Genomic DNA, 19856 nt, shown 5'->3' on the forward strand with positions numbered 1-19856 from the left:
ATAAGAAAGTTGAAATTTGAGTTAAAATAAAATAATAAAACTTTTAACCTTGAGGCACCTGCGAGGCTCAGTTAAGCATCCTACTCTTGATTTCTGTTCAGGTCATGATCTCATGGTTTGGGAGATTGAGCCCCATGTAGGGCTCTGTGCTATCAGAGCAGAGCCTGCTTGGGATTCTCTCTCCATTATCTCTCTGCCCCTTCCCACGCATTCTCTCTCTCTCTCTCAAAACAAACATTAAAAGAAAATGCCTTTAACATTAATCATATTCTGCTTTTCAAAAGAAGTCAAAAGACACTAAGAAGTATGTCAAAAAGAAATGATAGAGAAGCTACTGTTGTGTATCTATTCCTTTTTTGTTGGAGAAGGCTTTTTGTAGATTTGTTTTGTTTTCAGTTTTGTTTTTTTTTTAAAGCAAGAAAATAAAGACCTGCTTAAAAGAAAAGGAAAGACAAGAAGAGCCTGCTTAACTTTCTGCTTCTATGTAACTAAATGCCTTTCTGTTCCTGGAAAAATAATGATCCTAAGCACTATTTTTTGAGCATCTACTATTTGTCCAGTTCTTTCTACATAGTATTTTATTTATTTCATTTAATTGGCCCTTCTTATATAGTGATTCTCAACATTTAGCCTGTATCGAAACCTCTAGGGCTTGTTAAAACAGGTTGTTGGAACTTGCTGTAGAATTTCTGATTCAGTCGGTTGGAGTGAGCCAGGGAATCTGCGTTTCTGAAAGATTAGAGATGATGTCGATACTGCTAATTCGGGCAGGACACTTGGAGAACCCAGCTCTTTGAGATAGGCGTTGGTATCCCCACTAGGTAGACGCAGAAATGGAGACTAGGAAGTTTACAGAATGTGCCTATGGTTTCATACCTTCGGAATTAGAGCCAAGCCAGGTTTGTCCAAGACCTATGCCCACATGGACGCGAGAAAAAGGCAAGGACAAGGGAAGGGAAGAAACCTACTTTGAAATGATTGTTTTCTTGTCCAGGAGAGGGAGACTGCGTCCACACTGGTCCTTAGAATATTCCTGGAGGCCAGGGAGGGTGGCCGTCTCGAATGGCTTCTCCCTGGGCCAGAATCCACCGTCCGGAGCCCCGCGTGGGCGAGAGCAGGGGGGAACCGCTGCGGGTGGGATCTGAAGGCAGTCTCCCTGAAGAGACTCCCTGCGGAGGGCTGCTTGTCCAGCGCACTCTGTCGACCCTCCCGGGCGTCCTCTGCTTCTAGCGGGAGATCTGCGTGTGGAAGCCGGTAGTTCTGGCGCGAGGATAGCCCGGCCGCGCCTCAAGGGGGCGCCCGCGCGTAGGGCCTCCCTCCGCTCGGCGGTCACTCGGCACTGCCTAAATTTTCCGTACAGGTGTCCCGGCCCCTCCCTTCTTTAAAAGTCAGTCCCGCTGCGTGTTCTGGGCACCGTGCTTCCCCATTACTTTTCCCTTTCACGATTTGTCTCCGTGAAAACACAAAACCAGAGTGGCAGAGATGAAGGCTCCAGGCCCCGAAGGAGTCCTGAGTTGGAATCCTACCTCCATCATCATTCTTTCAGTCAGCAAATATTTATGGAACGTTTATTATGAGCCAGGCACTGTGCCAGGAGTTGGAGACCGCTGGAGGGCAGGACACACAAAACCTCAAGGTGCTTCCAGTTACACAGATGATCATACAAGTATTTTGAAACAGGGTGATAATGTGAGATGTAATGATAGCACATGAAGGAAGGCTAACCAAGACCAGGGGCTCGGAAGGGGTGCCCAGAGGAAGTGATATTTTAAGCTGAGCCCGGAAGATGAAAAAGAGCTATCCAAGTGGAGTTGGAGAAATAGCTTTCCAGATACGGGGCACAACAGGTGATGAAGAATCCAGTTGAGAAGAAAGTTGAACTTTTTGAGAAACCAAACAAAACCTTGGGTAAAGAACTAGAGAGACGTGGGCACAAAACTGGCCATAGAGGCAGATGAGAGCCAGATCACCCGGGTCGCTGAGTTGATGATCCTGAGCTTCATTGTCAAAGTTTAGGCTGGGTTGGTGGCAGTAGATGCTAGGTACAGACTAGCGCGGTGGCAGCGGAGATGCAGCGCTGTGGATGGATTCGAGAAATAGTGAAGTGGCAACAGACTGAATGGGGGTTGAGTGTTCAAAAAGAGAGTGGTTGTCCAGGTGGCACCCAAATTTGTCAGGAGAAATGGGAGATCAAGGCAAGATTAAGAGTTCAGCTGTGGACATACTGACCTTGATATATTTGTAAGAGAACCCAAGTAGAGATGCCATATATGCTGTAGATATACAACTCGGGTTAGAACGGCAGCCTGCAGCAGATGCATACATTTGGGCAGTCTTACGGTGACAAAAGCCAAGGGGGTGGCTGAAACTGAGGGAAAGAACTGAGAAAAAAAGCTCAGAACCTAGGATGGGAGACCTGAGAAATTTAATATTTAAAGGTTGGGTGGAGAGGATGGAGTTACCAAAGAACACAGAGACAGCGGTCATGAAAACCAAGATTAGTCACAGAAGCCAAGAGAAGTGTTTTGTGACTAGGGGAATGCCCAACTTCACTGGCTGTTGCTGCTACCTCAAGGGGGATAACTTCAACTTTCCCACAGTTTGCCAACAAGGTGGTTTTATAACATTTGGGGGCAGAATTTCTTAGTCCAACCATGTCACTATTTCAGCTGCTATGGAGGTAGTACTAAAAATTTATGATTGCTGTTCAGGGCAGGGGATGTGAAAAAATCACTGCTTCTTTAAGAGATTTGCATGTTTGCACTTATGAACAATGTAGGTAAATTCTTCTACTTAAAAGTTTTTTTGCTCAGGTACCTAGATGGTTTGTTCCAACTGTTTCAAATCTTGGGAAAAATTGTTTAAGGACTAACACAGATCCTCATCCCAGGTTTATGGAATTTAGTAGTAAGAAGGTTCTAAAAAGAAATCAGGCCCTCTGAGGAATAAACAAAACAAAACACCTACACACAAGTATTCTGCTGGAGATGACCTGGAAATTCCCTACAGATTCAACTGGATCAATACATGTAAAGCTCATAAAGTAGTGCCTGCTTACATAGTCATCACAATATAGATGATAGATGTTTTTAGTGTTGAACTATATTGTTATTATTAAAAATTGTTACTATATTCAAATCTAGGCCGCTAGGCAAACCTCTTAGTTTATCTACTTCTGATAAAGAGCAATGTCCGTTTGGTGCTCAGGACCACATAGATACTGGAAGTTGTCTGCCTTCAGGTAAAGGGATGAAAGCCATTAAAGTAGTATTTAAATATGGTTTAGACATTGCATTTACCAGAGGATAAATTCAGGGCATGTGAAAGTGTCCAACAGACTTCTGCTTGTCAGTATCCTGAAACTGCTTTCCCACTAAGATTAAAAGAATCAAAGTACTCTGAACAGATCCAGAAAGGGTGTCAGCCCTAATTGGGGATAGACGCCAGTGACCTTGGTATGGTGGTCACAACTGACTAATGTGGGTGGATGTAAGGCTGGAGTGGAGCTGAAAAGGTGGAGAGGGTGGAGTATGGATAGGAGGCAAGAGATGGTAAGCAGAGCAAAATATAGAACTAGGTATGTGCATTTTACATTGGTTAGACCAGACCCCTTTAAACGTTGATAGGAAGGATCCTATAAAAGAGGGGCTGACGAGACACGCAAGGGTTGAGATACAGAAAACAGGTGGAGGCACAGCTTTTTGGTGGGTGGATGGACACATTTCTTGTCCTGATGACTTTGATCTGTGAAAAGCTCAGGTCATGAGCTGAGAATGGGGCAAAGAGAGGAAGGCACAGATGTGTGGGACAGGAGAATGCTTAAGACAGTCACAAGTTCTGACTGAGAAAATGAGCTGCCTAAAGAGATGTAACAGAAGTACCAAGTATTGCTCAGGAGTGTGAATCTCAAGCAAATTGCTTAGCTTCTGTAAACCTGAGTTCTCTCTTCTGCCAAAGAAGGCCCTGTTTAAGCCAGGCCCCTGACAACAATGACAAATTGAGTTATTTCTGGGTGTAGCTACCATGACAAGAGTCAGTAAAAGCTGCCTTCTTTTGTTGCTGGTGGGACATTACCATGTAAGAGCTCAAAGCAATGTTGATATCACAGTTTAAAACATCCCAATTATTCTTTCAAGTATTCTCTTTTTCTCGTCAATTTGACTAACTTGGTTATATTAAGCTATATAGTTAAATATAAATTCATGTAACGAACCTTAAAACCATTACATTATATAATAATAAAGCAGCTGAGTGTTTTATTTTTACATAATCATCATTCAGTAAATGTTTATATTGTGAAATATTATGTTTTAATCTCCTTTTCAATAGAAAGGTTTTCTAAGGAAATGACCTGGAGCCTTTCACATTTATCAGATGCCTTTTCGTTATTCTTTTCCATTTTTGCAATTCTGGATCCAAACTGCATGGCCCGTTTCGGCAGAAGAGGAGAGGTTGTTAAGCCAAGTTCCACTGCTGCAAGACGCAAAATTAGTTTTTCACCAATTCCACGGGGCAAAGTCAAGTTTGCCTTCTCCCAAACTGGTAGGGAATTTAGAAAGGAGACGACATTTTCATCCAGGAAAGGAAATCTAAAATAAACAGATAAACATAACCACTACATAAAAAAACCCAATTTGTTATGATTATTTCTTTTGCATTTTATTCAATGTTAAAATTTATAGCATCAAATTAATTTTTTATGGCACTATTTTTCTCAACTAAAAATATTCTGGTTATTTACACAATTTCACACCTAAAATTTAATCACACTGACTAATGTTTCATGTGACTAATTTTAATACATATACTACAAAATAAATTTTGCCTGAAAAAATAAATACATTAGGCCTATGGTAAGAAATAATCTCAAATTGTTTCACAAGGAATCTTTAGCAGTGCCTTGAAAACAAGTATGGTCTTAGGTCAATTATTCCATCTGTGTTTGTTCTTTATCATATAAAAAGAGAATGAATATGAGATCAATATAGAAACACTCTATAATCCTGAAATTGTGAAACGTTTACTTATGGTAAAATCTTACAGTATCAAAATTATTTAATTACATTCAACCCATTTAAATGGTGACAAATCAGTATAACAGAATAAAGTATTAGATTTAAAAAACTAACTTTCTGCCCTTTGGCTTCCCTGATTTCCTAGAAAATTCTGTGTTGTTTTGTTTGTTTACTTTTTTTTTCTAAAAAAATTTTTTTTAACATTTATTCATTTTTGAAAGACAGAGAAAGATAGACCATGAGTGGAAGAAGGGCACAGAGAAAGGGAGACACAGAATCTGAAGCAGGCCCAGACTTTGAGCTGTCAGCACAGAGCCTGACAAGGGGCCTTGAACTCACGAACTGAGATCATGACCTGAGCTGAAGTCAGATGGTTAACCTACTGAGCCATCTAGGCGCCCCTAAAATACTTTAATACTCTCCTGCCAATTCCTTAATATGCAATACTGTTACAGTAGTGTTTCTGTTTTATTAAATTTTATCTTAGCTCCAGGAGAGACTGGAAAAGGTAAGGCATTCGTCATATGAAATATTTTATAAAAATGAATCGCAAAAGCAAATCTATATATAGCATAATCTAATCAATTGATCGCTGAATTAACAGCATGCCAAATGCATAATAAATAAATAAATAAATAATAAATAAGGTATAATAATTTAGTAATAAATTATTTATATCCACCCACTATCAGGGTATTTGTTAAATCACAATTCTCTATTAGCTGTTTAAACATTCCTCATATGCACTTTTACCTGAGGGTATCATATGGGGCCTTTAGAATTAACTGTTCTACTAAATAAAATAAATTCCCTTTTCTCTGACCTACCTGAAATAAAGGACTGAATATTGCTCTCTCTCAAATATACACACCCTTCAAAAGGAAAATATTTTTATAGTTTTTATACTGTGGTATATATTTAAATTATATAATATATATAAGAAACTGAAATAGAGGTAAGAAATGGTGAAGTGTTAGAGTAGGTGTATTATGATGTTCTCACAAAGCTGATTTGGACTCCCTGTTCTCGCATGCTGTACCCTTTTAATAAACTACCACTTAATAAATTAACCCACTTGAACAAACTTATGCTTTTTATAACTATAACACATTTTTCTTTATCCTTAATAATTTAAAAAGTTATTCTCAAGCACTTGTTCACTACGACCATAAATATACTGTTAGGTAAAAATAAACCCCTGAATTAAAAAAAAAAGTATACATATGTAAATGCCTTGATCTCTTGGCAAGTTTTAGGTAACCTGCAACATATGACCAAACTGAGTTCAAAACACACATAGCAGAGGGGAATCCAGTTCTGGAACCAGCATTTACATCAGCATGGATCTAGCATGCATATATGTCCCTAGAGACAAAGCTGGGTTCTCTAACACTGGAGGGCAAAACGTGGGGGTAGGGCCTATGGTCTTGCTGGGAGGAAAGTAAACATTTACAACAAAACCAAACCCGTTAAATACTTTCTCTCAGCATTTCACTACCTCGGTTTTATAGTCTTTTTCGCTGTGGTACTAATAACAGTCATGCCAAGACATTCCTTACAGAATGAGCTCTGGACAACAAGTGCTCTTCTGGCTGCCCCGCCCACCCCACTCTCCCTCTGACTGACGGTGTTTGTAATATAAAGCCAACATATTATTGTTGCTACTGTTACTCATTTGAGTGGTCTCCAAAGAAAGGAACCTAAAATTCTCCACAGGCTAATGTTTTGTTTGTTTGTTTGTTTACAAAATTACCCACAACACTTAATCTGAATTACCTTGCTTCTTTTCCATGATCACCAATAACTCTGTCATCACGACCAAGATTTCTAGAGGAAATTCGACCCAGTTCCATCTCGATTTCCTTATTTAATCCTTCCATTCCATGGGTCTGAAAGCGGACACGGTGACGAGAATAACCTGCAAGTTGCTCATCAGCACCGATTCCAGTAAGAACCACCTGTAACAGTTTACAGAAATCCATATTTATGACATATGATAAAGACAAAAGAAAAGCTTAAAAAATTATCTCAAAAATAACATCTTCAGACAAAAAACACATGGCAAGTCATAAAGTAGTAAAATATGCCCAATTTTTAAAAAAGTCTTCTATGTTGCATTGCAGATTAAATGCAATTAAAATATGCTATGTTCTTGCAATCTAAATGCTAATAGCTTTAAAGGGTAAAAATTAGGTCTCAGAAATTCTTCGAGTAGACATTCTGTGCCATACCTTTGCGCTGCTCTGATATGATTTTGCTTCGTCCTGGGTCACTAACCAACCAATTCCTCTAGAAGCAAACCAGACTGCACAGCCAATGCTATCGTCCAACACTGTATCCAAGGGCTGAACCAGGTGGCATATTCGAGTTCTTCTTAATTCTTGCAGTTCTTCCAGAGAAACATTAATTTCAACAAAATTCCAAGTCCGGGAAGGGTTAGCAGCCTGTAGTTCCTTCAGTCCCATTCTTCCTGAGATACGATCTGGTACGCTGAATTGTTTATCAGAACTATCATCATCGTTACCAGCAGCAGCAGCAGCAGCAGCAGCAGCAGCAGCAGCAGCATTTTTAGAGGATTCTTCAGAAGGCATTTCACACTGATTTTTCTGTTTTTTCTTCTTTTTGTTAAAACCAGTTGGTATGGTCTTTTCTTTAGTCATGAATGCCACATTAAGAAGGTCAATGGGTTCATCTAAAGGTACATGATGGTCAGCAAGGGCCGCAATAACCATGGAATCAATACCCCCAGAAAACAGGATTGCAACATTTGCTTTCCTATCACAACTTTTCAAAACCTCACTTTGTGTCAGGTTTTCACCCCTAGGTAAACATAAGACACGTCTCTTCACTGCGATACTCAGGACATCAATGAACTGCTGAACTACTTCCTTCATGTGTCCATCAGTAAGAAAGACCTGAAGCGTTTCCCTGGTAGGTGGGACACTAGCAATGTTACTGCAATGAATCTCAAATGGAGATTGTGGCAATGTCATATTTAAAGGAACAACAGGTTCTTTAAGATAGAGTTTGGCTTCATTTGCTACCACTGATACAAATGTTGGCAAGTCTGCTGAAATTTGAGTCAGGCTATTAACACATTCTTTGATAACATTCTCCCTAGAAATACATTTCCAAGGGTACAATTTTAAAACCACAGATTCGGAAATGGAAGGAGACTTGAGATCAATTCTAAAAATTCCAGATGCTGGAACTTCTTGCCAGTTGGCCAACATCTGGTTGGCCACTCCAGATGTTTGGGCACCAACTGAAGAGAGGCAGAAACTCTTGCCCAAATTACTAAAATGCCAAAGCAAGCTACGGCGACCAAAAAAATCCCTACCAAACCATAAATTATGACTAGATGCTTGGTAATATATAAAAGACCAAGGACCCTGGACTTCTGAGAACAGTGACAAAATATCAGATTCAGTCTTACAAGAGGAAAGATAATTAAACATTACTTGGGTATCATTTTCTTCAGCTTCAACCTTTATGCCACTAAAGACTTCTCCATTCCACAGGAACACATTGCCTCTTTCATCTTCCACAGGCTGGGCAGTCAAAACACCTCTTAAGTGAAGGACATGACCAGAAAATAAACACTGGTAGCTAACATCAGACTTTAACAACTGTTTACTACTGTTGGGTCCCCGTCGGTTAAGATTATACAGTAAATCCCCTTTCAAATCTTTGCTGAAATGCTCAACAGAAAAGCTTACAGAACAGCAAATGCCACACATTGTTATGTGAAATCAAGTTATTTCTTGATAAAATAAAATATTATTTCTTGATTTTGGTCTTCTCTGAGTTTTCTATTTCTTGGTATTCTTTTTTCAGTTCATCCAATATATCTGTGGGGGGAGGGGAGAAGATACGTCAAGTAAAATAAAAATTCTTGGACCTTCACCTAGTAATTCATGGAGGAACATAGGCTACTTACCAAGATCAAAGCACTTGAGTGTATGCACTGTGTTAGTGTGAATAATCATTTACAACAGGCTTCTGATGACAATGTTTAACTTTTAGGAAAATAATTTCCATTTATTAAATGCTTACTTTGGCCTAGGCACTGGACTATGAACTCTATACATCCCTTCCTATTTATTTTTTTAATTAAAATTTTTTTTAACTTTTATTATTTATTTTTGAGAGACAGAAAGAGAGTGAGGGAGAGGGGCAGAGAGACAGAGAGAGGGAGACAGAATCCAAAGCAGGCTCTAGGCTCCAAGATGTCAGCACAGAGCCCCACGCAGGCTTGAACTCAGGGGCCATGAGATCACGACCTGAGGCAAAGTTGGATGCTTAACCAAAATGAGTCACCCAGGTTCTCTTTTCAGTTTCTTGTTTAAATCCCACAAAACTTTTGAGTCCCAAAGTAATTCACTCAAAGTCATAAAAGGAGAAAGTTGTAGAAAATTTTCATACCTAGATCTATCTAAAATTCTAAAGCACACATTAATAATTATAGCTTTCTAACACTCTTAGGCTAACTTGAAGAAAACCAAACCACAGCATTAATCTTACTTATATCTATATCACCATCCAATCTTCAGATATAAACATTCAGATAGACAATATAATTTAGGCACTACTATTATTTTCTACAGAAAGCCTAGAAAAGACTTTCCATGCATTTCTATATAATATACCAAATAAACTTACTTTTGCTTTCAGAAAGCATTTCGGTTCGGTCTGCAAGAAAGAATATGTTGCTGTTCTGTTGCTGCCTATATACTTTCTGCAAAACATAATTTAGGCTAATATTATGATTTGATCTAAAAAGTGTTATGTCGAAACTCTGAACCCTTTTAGTATATACTCCTGAACTTCAGTAACATATATTCAGAACAATACCTGAGCAAATTACAGGTAAACAAAAGTCACCCATTATTCTACCATCTAGAAATTGCTACCATTAACACCGAAGTGAAATATTTTTTCTGTATATACCATATCAGTTTTCTTGAACAAAAAAGGCTCTTATTATAAATACAGATTTATTACTTGCTTTTATCAAGGAACAACATATTGGGAACAGTTTCTGTTATCAATAAACATTCTTTTACAACATTATTGTATGGGTATAACATTACAGTTTATTTGGTTAAGTCTTCATGTTTTAGACATTTAAGGTATAACCAACTTTAGAAATCAAAGTTGTAATGAATTTCTCTGTAACTAAATCTTTGTATAATCCCATGGTTCATAAGTATCAATTCCTATAAGGGGAACTACTGGGTCAAAATGCTACATAGTTGTAAGGCTTTGATATACTCTGCCAACTTGCCCTCTAGAAAGTTTGTATCAGGTGTGACTTAAGTTCTAAAATTCCTTTAAGTGACAATATCAGAAAGGGCTAACCAACCTGTCAGTATCAAATATTTTAAAGGGCTCAAAATAATTTCTTCCTGAACTTTAAAATGTAATGTTTGACAGTATTACTACACATAAAGCAGTAGCTTGCTTGTTTATAGATACATTAATGGAATTGTCATTAAATAACCATGTTAAATATTTGGCAGATTTGTGTAAAAAATGTGAGGAAGAGAGAAGCAATTTATCCTTTTTGTTTTTCAACAACTATCCACGTTCACTTAAAGGCATAGTCTCCTTAATATATTTTAAGGTTATTTATTTCAAAAGAAAACACCAAATTCAAGTATAAAATAAATACCATTAGTGATTACATTGTATAATTAGTACCTTTTGGTTCACAGGTTATGTGAATTGTATATGATGGGAATAAAATATTATCAACTATAATTAACATATAAGTATGTATGTGTATAAAATCTTGGACACTTTTCACTTTTGCAATGTAACTAAAAAGAATGCTGACATCTTGCAAATTTTAATGTAAATATAAATCTTAGATATAATTCTTGTAACTTTAGTATATAGTTAATATAATCAAACTCTCCCACATACAATTCAGAATTACTCTAATAACTCACCCTGTTCTTCTTCAGGTTAGAAAGTTCATCCACAACAATTTTTTGTTCTTTAATCTATTGAAATAAAAGAAAAACTTCTTAAATCAGAGGCTATCAAGTATGTTCAACTGAGGGCCCTTTAAAATTGGAGATGGGATATGGGATTATAATTTACTGACTATCCAGGTGGGCAGTCTGTGAACATATAGATTCTTTCCAACAGCAGTGTGTGAGGGTGCGCCTGGGGGAAAGTTGAAAAAGGAAACAGTGATTATACTTGATAGGTGTCAGAAAGCCCACTGAACCCAGACAGAGGGTTTAGTGTTGGTAACCAGCATTCATGCAAAGACCAGAGTTACTAAACTAAGTTTGCACCTTTTATTTAAAATAGACAATAAGCACCAAGAGTATTTTTAATGACTTCTTTTAAGTTATGTTTTATTTTTATTATTATTATTTTTTACAAATAGCAAATGTCATAAGGAATAGGCTACTTTTCTTCCCTCTCAAATATCAATGGTTTCCATGATTCATGTATAAATAGTGCAGCCACACATGCAGAACAAACAAGCAGTACTAAATGACCTACCTGGGGCTGTTAAGGTGTTATCACTTTCCATCTTGGCTTTATTCCTCTTTACATTTCAAAGACTAGCACAGTGCTGGCACTGCTGAACTAGGCCTCACTTTTTATTAGTAGCCTAGGGCACAACTAAGTGGAAGTGAATTTCTAACTCTTTTCAGTAAGGGCAGTTATACTGTGAACATGACTGATTACATTGTATTATCAGTGCCTCTAAAAGCAGGTTTTATAAACTCTGTCCTACCTTACACACCTCACAGATCTGTCACACATCAGCATAAATGGCTTGCTATGGTAGTAATTGGAGTAAGTTGTATGTGGTTTGAAAATTCACTCCCTACTATGTGGCAATGAGAAAGAATGAAATATGGCCCTTTGTAGCAACATGGATGGAACTGGAGAGTGTTATGCTAAGTGAAATAAGCCATACAGAGAAAGACAGATACCATATGTTTTCACTCTTATGTGGATCCTGAGAAACGTAACAGAAACCCATGGGGGAGGGGAAGGAAAAAAAAAAGAGGTTAGAGTGGGAGAGAGCCAAAGCATAAGAGACTCTTAAAAACTGAGAACAAACTGAGGGTTGATGGGGGGTGGGAGGGAGGGGAGGGTGGATGATGGGTATTGAAGAGGGCATCTTTAGGATAAGCACTGGGTGTTGTATGGAAACCAATTTGACAATAAATTTCATATATTAAAAAAAAAAAAAAAAAAAAGAAAATTCACTCCCTATGGGTGTGTACCCTTCTGTCTCTCCAGTCAGTGTAGTAACTGGCTAGATTTGAGTTGAATTCCAAGATCAAATTTGTATAACCTTCAGACTTACGTTTGAACAGTGCTTCCCCATTCATTTTAGGAATGACAGGTGTACATTATACATTTCACTTTACTTCAAACAAGGAAACGGATACGGAGAGATGAGTGACTTGACTGAGATGTTACTGTTAGTTTAGGACAAAACTAAAGTAAAATCTAGGACATCTAATACCTGAATGGCTATAACCATTCCCATCTCCAGCATATTTTTAAAGATTTTGTTTGTTTATGGCAGTTAAGATTTACAATGCTTAGCACCCCCCAACCCCCCCCCCCCCGCCCCGCCCCGACCTTTTTGGGGAGAACAGTGACCATCAGATACGTTTCAGGATCATTGCTCTAGCTACAGTGGAGGATAGATAGGAAGAAGGTAAGGATGGATGCGGAGAGACTGGTTAGGAAACCTATGGAAGATTCCCGATGGTGGATGAAGATGGCTCGTTTAGGATGGTGAGCGTACACTGTGATGAAGGGATCTATTTGAAATGAACTTCAGAAGTAGAACTGGTAGGTGATGGGCGTCAAAAATGGCTTCCAGGTTATTGGCATGGACAACTGAATGGATAGTGGTGACATTTTCTGAGATGGGAAATACTGTAGCATCCGGATCTGGGGTGGGCCGTATTTCTAATGGTTTACAAAGAGTAGAGAGAAAAGACCTCAACCAAGCCTCTGTCCCACTGCCAAATGGGTCTACTCTTGGGGCAAATTTCACGATCTCCCTTTAACTGTGGCTGCCAAGTGCTAAGACTCAGGGCAAAGTCGAGGGCGGGCCATGTGGCGCGGTGGATCTTCTTTGGAGTCAAGCAGAGCCCAGTCCGAAGCTTCGCGACTCGTCCTACACTCACCTTGCTGCTAAGATCCTCCTTGTGCGGGGTCGAGTTATCTGCAGAGGACAGCGCAGCGCCGTCCTCGGGTTGAGACCCACGGCTGGGCATCTCCACAGAGAGCGGTGAACTCAGGATACGCCACCCCACTAGCTCCCACTACCCAACAGGCTCCAATTCAGCGCATGCGCGCTCCCAGCGGCCCCCACCCCCTTCCTTTCACTTTCCCATCAGTCTTACCGATAGCGGCTGCGCATTTGCTAGAGCGCCTGCGCAAACCCGCTCTGTCTTGGGAGCAGTTGTGCGCGTGCGCACAGTTGCTTAGGACGTTCGCGAAATGTGAGTGGTATCTGAACGGTCCCCTAGCGGATCCGACGTGGAAACGCTCCTGTGGTCATCACACGACCTGGAATCCAGTGGATTGTGAGTTATATGCGCCCCCCAGTGGTAAATAGAAAGAATAGAAGAGCGGTAAAAATACCACTTCCTATTTATTATCTAGGCAAAGAAGGATATGAAACTAGGCATAGATTTAATAGGTAACATTTTTGGCAACAGAACCCTACAGACTTGGTAAAATTTTTGCTAACTGCTTATTAGGGTTAAAAGATAAATATAGGATGCCTAGTTAAATATAAATTTCTGATAAATGAATAAATTTTTAGTATAAGTATGTTGCATGCAATATTTACAGTGTCTCCTATGAGAAAAATTATCCAAACCTTGTAAACAGGCAAGAGATTAAGAGGTGTTCTTTAATATCTTTTCTGAACTTTATTTTCTATTGACTGGGCTATTTTACAATTATGCAGGAGCAGAGGTTAACTTGTAAATTTTGTGGCAGAGATGCAAATAATTTCTATCTGGTGGACCAGATAATGCTGCAGGTTGTGATTGATTGTTCTGTAAGAAATTAATCAGTTTTACATCTAACTTTGCAGTTAATGATTTATTTATTAATATATGCCTAATTTTTAATAAACTCTGTTGTTTTGACATGTTCCTTCATTAATTGGATTGAATAAAATGAATAAAATTGAATAATATGACATATGTTCATATTATACTTGCATGAGAGACATGATTTTGTATATTTGAAAATTATACTTCAACATAGGAACTCTCAAGCTTCCATGGAGATGCCAACTGTTGTGTATTCAACCGAGGGAGTGAAATTGTATGGCTAAGGAAGTGCACCTCAGAGTTATTTAGGCCCAGGCGTATCTTTTATTGGCTCTTAGAGTAAATTCAAAGTGGTTATAGAACTAAGTTAACTGTCTACTTTTACTTTTTACTGATTTTTTAAAATTTGTTTTTGTTTCTAATTAATGCATGTCTGGTAAGTTATTATACATTGGTAGCAGCAGTGATTGGGAATTTGAGTTTATGGTATAAACATTTGAAGATACCTGTTGCATGATGGAGATCTAGTCTCTATTAGAAGAGAGATGAAAGAGAATCCAGTTTTTTGGTCTTTTTGTCTTTTGTGAGCTCAAATTAATTAAGAACTTTGTGCCCACTGGGAAATAGAACTGCTTTTTGAGATCTGGGCTGGTGAAGGTTTATATTTCTGTTTTGCTTTCAACCTGGGATTGAGATGTAAAACTGAAGCTATAAGCTTTCTATGTGTACATGTGTCTATATTTAAGAATAGCCTTTCTATGTTGCTGAGTGTAAAATGTTTTCATACTTCTGGAGAGTATTAATAAATTCCATTATAATGTCTCTTATATTAAAGAAATTCTGGTTCCATACAAATTTTAGGACTGTTTGTTCTAGCTCTATGAAAAATGCTGGTGGTATTTTGATACAGATTGCATTAAATGTGTAGATTGCTTTGAGTAGTATAGACATTTTAACACTATTTGTTCTTCCAATCCATGAGCATGGAATGTTTTTCCATTCTTTTGTGTCTTCTTCAATTTCTTTCCTAAGTGTTCTATAGTTTACAAGGCACAGAACATTTACCTCTTAGGTTAGGTTTATTCCTAGGTATTTTATAGTTTTTGGTACAGTTGTAAATCTTATGGATTTTGGTGTGATTTCTCTTTCTGCTCCTTCATTATTGGTGTATATAGAAATGCAATATATTTCTGTATATTGATTTTGTATCCTGTGACTTTGCTGAATTTGTGTATCAGTTTTAGCAACTTTTTGGTGGAATTTCAGTCAATAGCCAAAGCAATCTTGAAAAAGCAAAGCAAAGCTGGAGACATCAAATTTCAGACTTCAAGCTACATTATAAAGCTATAGTCATCAAGATGGTATGGCACTGGCACAAAAACAGACACATAGATCAATGGAACAGGATAGAAAACCCAGAAATGGACCCACAACTATATGGTCAACTAATCTTCGACAAAGCAGGAAAGAATATCCAGTGGAAAAAATACAGTCTCTTCAACAAATGGTGTTGGGAAAACTAGACAGCTACATGCAAAAGAATGAAGCTGGATTACTTTCATATACCATACACAAAAATGAATTCAAAATAGGTGAAAGACCTAAATGTGAGACAGGAAACCATCAAAATCCTAGAGGAGAACACAGGCAGCAACCTCTTTGACCTTGGCTGTAGAGACTTCTTATTAGACATGTCTCTGGAGGCAAGGAAAACAAAGCAAAAATGAACTATTAGGACCTTATCAAGATAAAAAGTTTTGCACAGCAAAGGAAACAGTCAACAAAACTAAAAGGCAGCCTACAGAATGGGAGAAGATACTTGCAAATGATATAGCTGATAAAGGGTTAGTATCCAAAATCTATAAAGAACTTATCAAACTCAACACCCAAAAAACAAATAATCTAGTTAAGAAATGAGCGGAAGACATGAACACTTTTCCAAAGAAGACATCCAAATGGCTAACAGACACATGAAAAGATGGTCAACATAATTCATCATCAGTGAAATACAAATCAAAACCAGGAGGAGACAGCACCTCACACCTGTCAACATGGCTAAAATTAACAACATGGGAAACAACAGATGTTGGTGAGGATGTGGAGAAAGGAGAACCCTCTTGCATTGTTGGTGGGAACAGAAACTGGTACAGCCACTTTGGAAAACAGTATGGAGTTTCCTCAAAAAGTGAAAAATAGAACTACCCTATGATTCAGCAATTTCACTACTACGTATTTACCCAAAGGATACAAAAATTTTGATTTGAAGAGGCACATGCACCCTGATATTTATAACAGCATTATGAGCAATGGCCACATTATGGAAAGAGCCTAAATGGCCATTGACTAATGAATTCATAAAGGAGATATGGTACACACACACACACACTGGAATATTACTCAGCTATCAAAAAGAATGAAATCTTGCCATTTGCAATGACATGGATGGAGGTGAGGTGTATTATGCTAAGTGAAATAAGTCAGTCAGAGAAATATAAATACCATATGATTTCACTCATATGTGGAATTTAAGAAATGAAACATGAACATAGGGGAAGGGGAAAAAAGGGGCATATTCACAAGATAATAGTTTTTAAATTTTTTTAATGTTTGCTTGTTTTTGAGAGAGAGAGACAGAGCATGAGCAGGGGAGGATCAGAGAGAGAGGGAGACATAGAGTAAGAAGCAAGCTCCAGGTTCTGAGCTGTCAGCACAGAGCCTGATGTGGGGCTCAAACCCATGGACCATAAGATCATGACCTGAGCCAAAGTCGGACACTTAACCAACTGAACCACCCAGGTGCTCCAGATAATAGTTTTTAAAATTTTTATTACCAAATATTATATTAATTAAAAACTGAAATTTGGCATTCTTTTAACTCACCTCCTGGCTGGTTCTCCAACACTTTTAGGGTTTAATACAGCTGAGATGGTGGGAACCTGGGAACACACCTTTCCTGACACATGGGATGTGATTTTAATTTGTGCTTGCAGGGAAAAGTGAAGCTTTTCTATAATGCTAGGAACCAAGTTCTCAGTATATTGGGCTTCTTTGTACTCCACCTTCTATGGCAGTGGCTGAGAGTAGAAGTTCTGGTTCAGGTTTGAGTTTACTCTTTGACTCAATTATTTCCATACTGAGTAGTCAGAAATACTGCTGATTGGTCTACAGCTGCTCACTCCCTTTTGGTGGTGGATTGTTGCTTATGGCTCTGCCTGGTTTGGATATTTCTGTTGTTTTGGTTTCGTTGTTGTTGTGTGTGTTCTATTCCTGGGGGCCACTTAAGATGACATACCACTAAACAAAGTGGTGATAGTTATATTAGTATGGTGCTAAACTGCTTTCAAAGTTCTTTCACATTTTATCTCATTTTTTCATATATATCCAGTCGTGTCTATTTCCCCCCTCAGCTGCTATAATTACTGCATTGCTTAAAATCACACTTTGGGGTTACCTGGTATCATTTGTCTTGCCTGACTGGTGGTTCAGGACTATCTGTATCTCACCATGCAACCAGCAAGGCTGTTCTTCCTTCATTTAAGTCCATTGCTGTCATGTATCTACTTAACAAGATAATTTCATGTTTATTAATGCTATTCTACTCTTCTTCTGATGCTACATTCATAATATATTTTATTCCATTTAACAATACATAGTTCACTGTTGACTATTTTATGAAAGTGAGGTGTATTATTACCTTGTCTTCCAAGGTTTTGAATGAATAGTGCCCCCAACCACTGTTTTTCTTTGCTTTCTTGGTATATTATAACACACATTTCTAGCCACATAAGTCTCCTTTCTGTCTCTCCCCAATGAGGTGTGGAATAGTGCTTTGGTTCTCAAACACCAGTTAGTAGGTGGGTGCCCTTCTAACTATACAAAGTCACCTCAAAATTTTGTTCATATTGCATACAGATATCTCAGTTCTTTCCCTAGATTTACTGAAACAAGTCTTTAGGAATGGGATATGGTTGTCTGCTGCATAACATAGTGTTTACCACTTACCCTATAACCCAAAGGGCTGAGCTTGAATTTAGGCTTATATTTATTAGATGTGTGTGACTTTGGGTAAATTAGTCATTAACCCCTCAAGCCTCAGTTTCCTAATCTGTAGAATGGGAATAATAATAGTGCCTAACTCAAAGGGTTGTTATGAGGATTGAATGAGTTAATGTTTGTCAGGTGTTTAAAATAGTTTAAGACACATAGTAAACACTATTTAAGTGTGTGTTAAAAGGGTAAGTTAGAAGCTCCCCCAGATGAATGCCCGGGTGGATCAGTTGGTTGAGTGTCTGACTCTTGATTTTGGCTCAGGTCATGATCCCAGGGCCGGGGGATCAACATTCTCTCTCTCTCTCCCTCTGCCCCTCTCCACTGCTCACATACACTCTCTCCCCCCACCCCCTCTCTCTCTCAAAAAATAAAAAACAATAAAAAGAGAAGTTCCCCTAGATGAATTTGACACAAGCAAGATCAAGATTCTCTCTCTCTGGGGCTCCTGGGTGGCTCAGTCAGTTAAGTGGCCGACTTCAGCTCAGGTCATGATCTCATGGTTCATGGGTTCCAGCCCCGCGTCGGGCTCTGTGCTGACAGCTCAGAGCCTAGAGCCTGCTTTGGATTCTGTGTCCCCCCCTCTCTCTGCCCCTCCCCTGCTCGTGCTCTGTCTCTCTGTCTCTAAAAAATGAATAAAACTGTTAAAAAATTTTTAAAAAAGATTCTCTCTCTCCCTTTGCCTCTCTCCACTCCTCACATGCACCCTCTCCCAAAAACTAAAAAATAATAAAAAGAGAAGTTCCCAAAAAGGAATTTGACACAAGCAAGATTTATGAACCAATGGATTGGAAAGAACCAGGTTCCAAAATGCTTGGCCTGTTCCTTATTGAAGATAGGTCCTATCTTCTACTTCCAGTGATTCTCAACAGGGCTAAGGCTGGAGGCATTTTTGGTTGTCACAATAAATAGATAGTTCTGTTCACTCTGCTGGGGTAGGGTTACTGGAAGCCAACTGAAAGGTGACACATCGAGCCACAGACTTATAAGAAGCCTACATCAGCCACCTAGAGGGTGGTCTCAGCAGCAGACAGAACTGGAAATTGCATGGAGTGGGATTTGGACCAGGCTCTAGAGTCAAGTAACAAGGAGGTAAAATCAAGGAAGAGGTAATACTGTAATCTAAGTAGGTGTGTTGCATCAGGAATTCTGTCAGAAGGTGACAAGGCCTGAGATCTTGGACTAGTGTTTATAAGCAGGGCTCTGGTATCTGGAAGGGGGACTCCTGGGTCTTATCATACAGGCACTGTGGGGGGTGGGGGAGGAGGCAGTGTCTTAGCTTAGTTGAAAAGCATACCAGGCTGATCTCCGTCACTTAAGGGAAATGGCTGAGTCTCCCAAGCACTGTGCTGAAGATGAGTAAACCCTTTCTACCAGAGATAAGATTGGTTCTACAGTTTAGTTTCAGCTATGGAATGTGGAGATCGGGCACCCTTGGTTCCTACAGCCAACATCACTTTGGGGATCTTGTGTAGGGCAGGGACTGGAGTAAGACAAATGAGACACATAGGTGCAGATTTTAAGGATGCACACACTCTCAGGGTGCTGCAATGAGCACCTCTTTAGATTTTCCACTCTAGGTATCTCATACACCTCACTCTGGTCTCGGCCCTGCTCTTGTATTAACTGGATCTGAACACTTCATTATTAGTGATACTATCTTACAATCTAGGTAGGGGTCAGTGTGGCTTGTGAATGACACCAGTGAAAAATGCTTCTTATACTGCCCATG

At 38.9% G+C, this 19856-nt stretch overlaps 3 protein-coding genes across 5 annotated transcripts in view; all 3 read right to left on the minus strand.

Moving 5' to 3' along the window:
• The window catches only part of ANKAR (ankyrin and armadillo repeat containing), a 72278-nt gene extending 70633 nt beyond the window's left edge, over positions 1 to 1645 (minus strand). For all 3 annotated transcript variants that reach the window (XM_060622354.3, XM_060622351.3, XM_060622352.3), the window contains exon 1: positions 969 to 1645. The gene's annotated coding sequence lies outside the window, so the exon portion shown is untranslated. The remainder of the gene's footprint in view (positions 1 to 968) is intronic.
• A 2578-nt stretch (positions 1646 to 4223) lies between these two features.
• Positions 4224 to 8755, minus strand: ASNSD1 (asparagine synthetase domain containing 1). Its single transcript, XM_060622363.3, has 3 exons — positions 7247 to 8755; positions 6792 to 6973; positions 4224 to 4589 (listed from the first exon to the last, which is right to left on the minus strand). Exons 1-3 carry the CDS (start codon positions 8753 to 8755, stop codon positions 4304 to 4306), a joined length of 1977 nt encoding a protein of 658 aa, XP_060478346.3. The 3' UTR covers positions 4224 to 4303.
• ASDURF (ASNSD1 upstream open reading frame) lies at positions 8753 to 13401 on the minus strand. Its single transcript, XM_060622369.3, has 4 exons — positions 13196 to 13401; positions 10970 to 11023; positions 9678 to 9753; positions 8753 to 8866 (listed from the first exon to the last, which is right to left on the minus strand). Exons 1-4 carry the CDS (start codon positions 13283 to 13285, stop codon positions 8796 to 8798), a joined length of 291 nt encoding a protein of 96 aa, XP_060478352.1. The 5' UTR covers positions 13286 to 13401; the 3' UTR covers positions 8753 to 8795.
• Between the last annotated feature and the right edge of the window lie 6455 nt (positions 13402 to 19856).

The sequence above is a fragment of the Panthera onca genome, chromosome C1 (genome assembly GCF_046562875.1).
Source record: "Panthera onca isolate mPanOnc1 chromosome C1, mPanOnc1 haplotype 2, whole genome shotgun sequence".
NCBI lineage: Eukaryota > Metazoa > Chordata > Mammalia > Carnivora > Felidae > Panthera > Panthera onca.

What these genes read in the sequence shown, in the direction of transcription:
- ASNSD1 (XM_060622363.3), bottom strand. Translation starts at nt 8,755, where the DNA reads ATGTGTGGCATTTGCTGTTCTGTAAGCTTTTCTGTTGAGCATTTCAGC. An exon ending in CATATCAGAGCAGCGCAAAG is followed by an intron (nt 6,974 to 7,246) that starts GTATGGCACAGA and finishes AAACTGTTACAG; the next exon opens with GTGGTTCTTACTGGAATCGG. An exon ending in GATCATGGAAAAGAAGCAAG is followed by an intron (nt 4,590 to 6,791) that starts GTAATTCAGATT and finishes TGTTTATTTTAG; the next exon opens with ATTTCCTTTCCTGGATGAAA.
- ASDURF (XM_060622369.3), bottom strand. Translation starts at nt 13,285, where the DNA reads ATGCCCAGCCGTGGGTCTCAACCCGAGGACGGCGCTGCGCTGTCCTCT. An exon ending in AGGAGGATCTTAGCAGCAAG is followed by an intron (nt 11,024 to 13,195) that starts GTGAGTGTAGGA and finishes TTATTTCAATAG; the next exon opens with ATTAAAGAACAAAAAATTGT. An exon ending in CTAACCTGAAGAAGAACAGG is followed by an intron (nt 9,754 to 10,969) that starts GTGAGTTATTAG and finishes TATGTTTTGCAG; the next exon opens with AAAGTATATAGGCAGCAACA.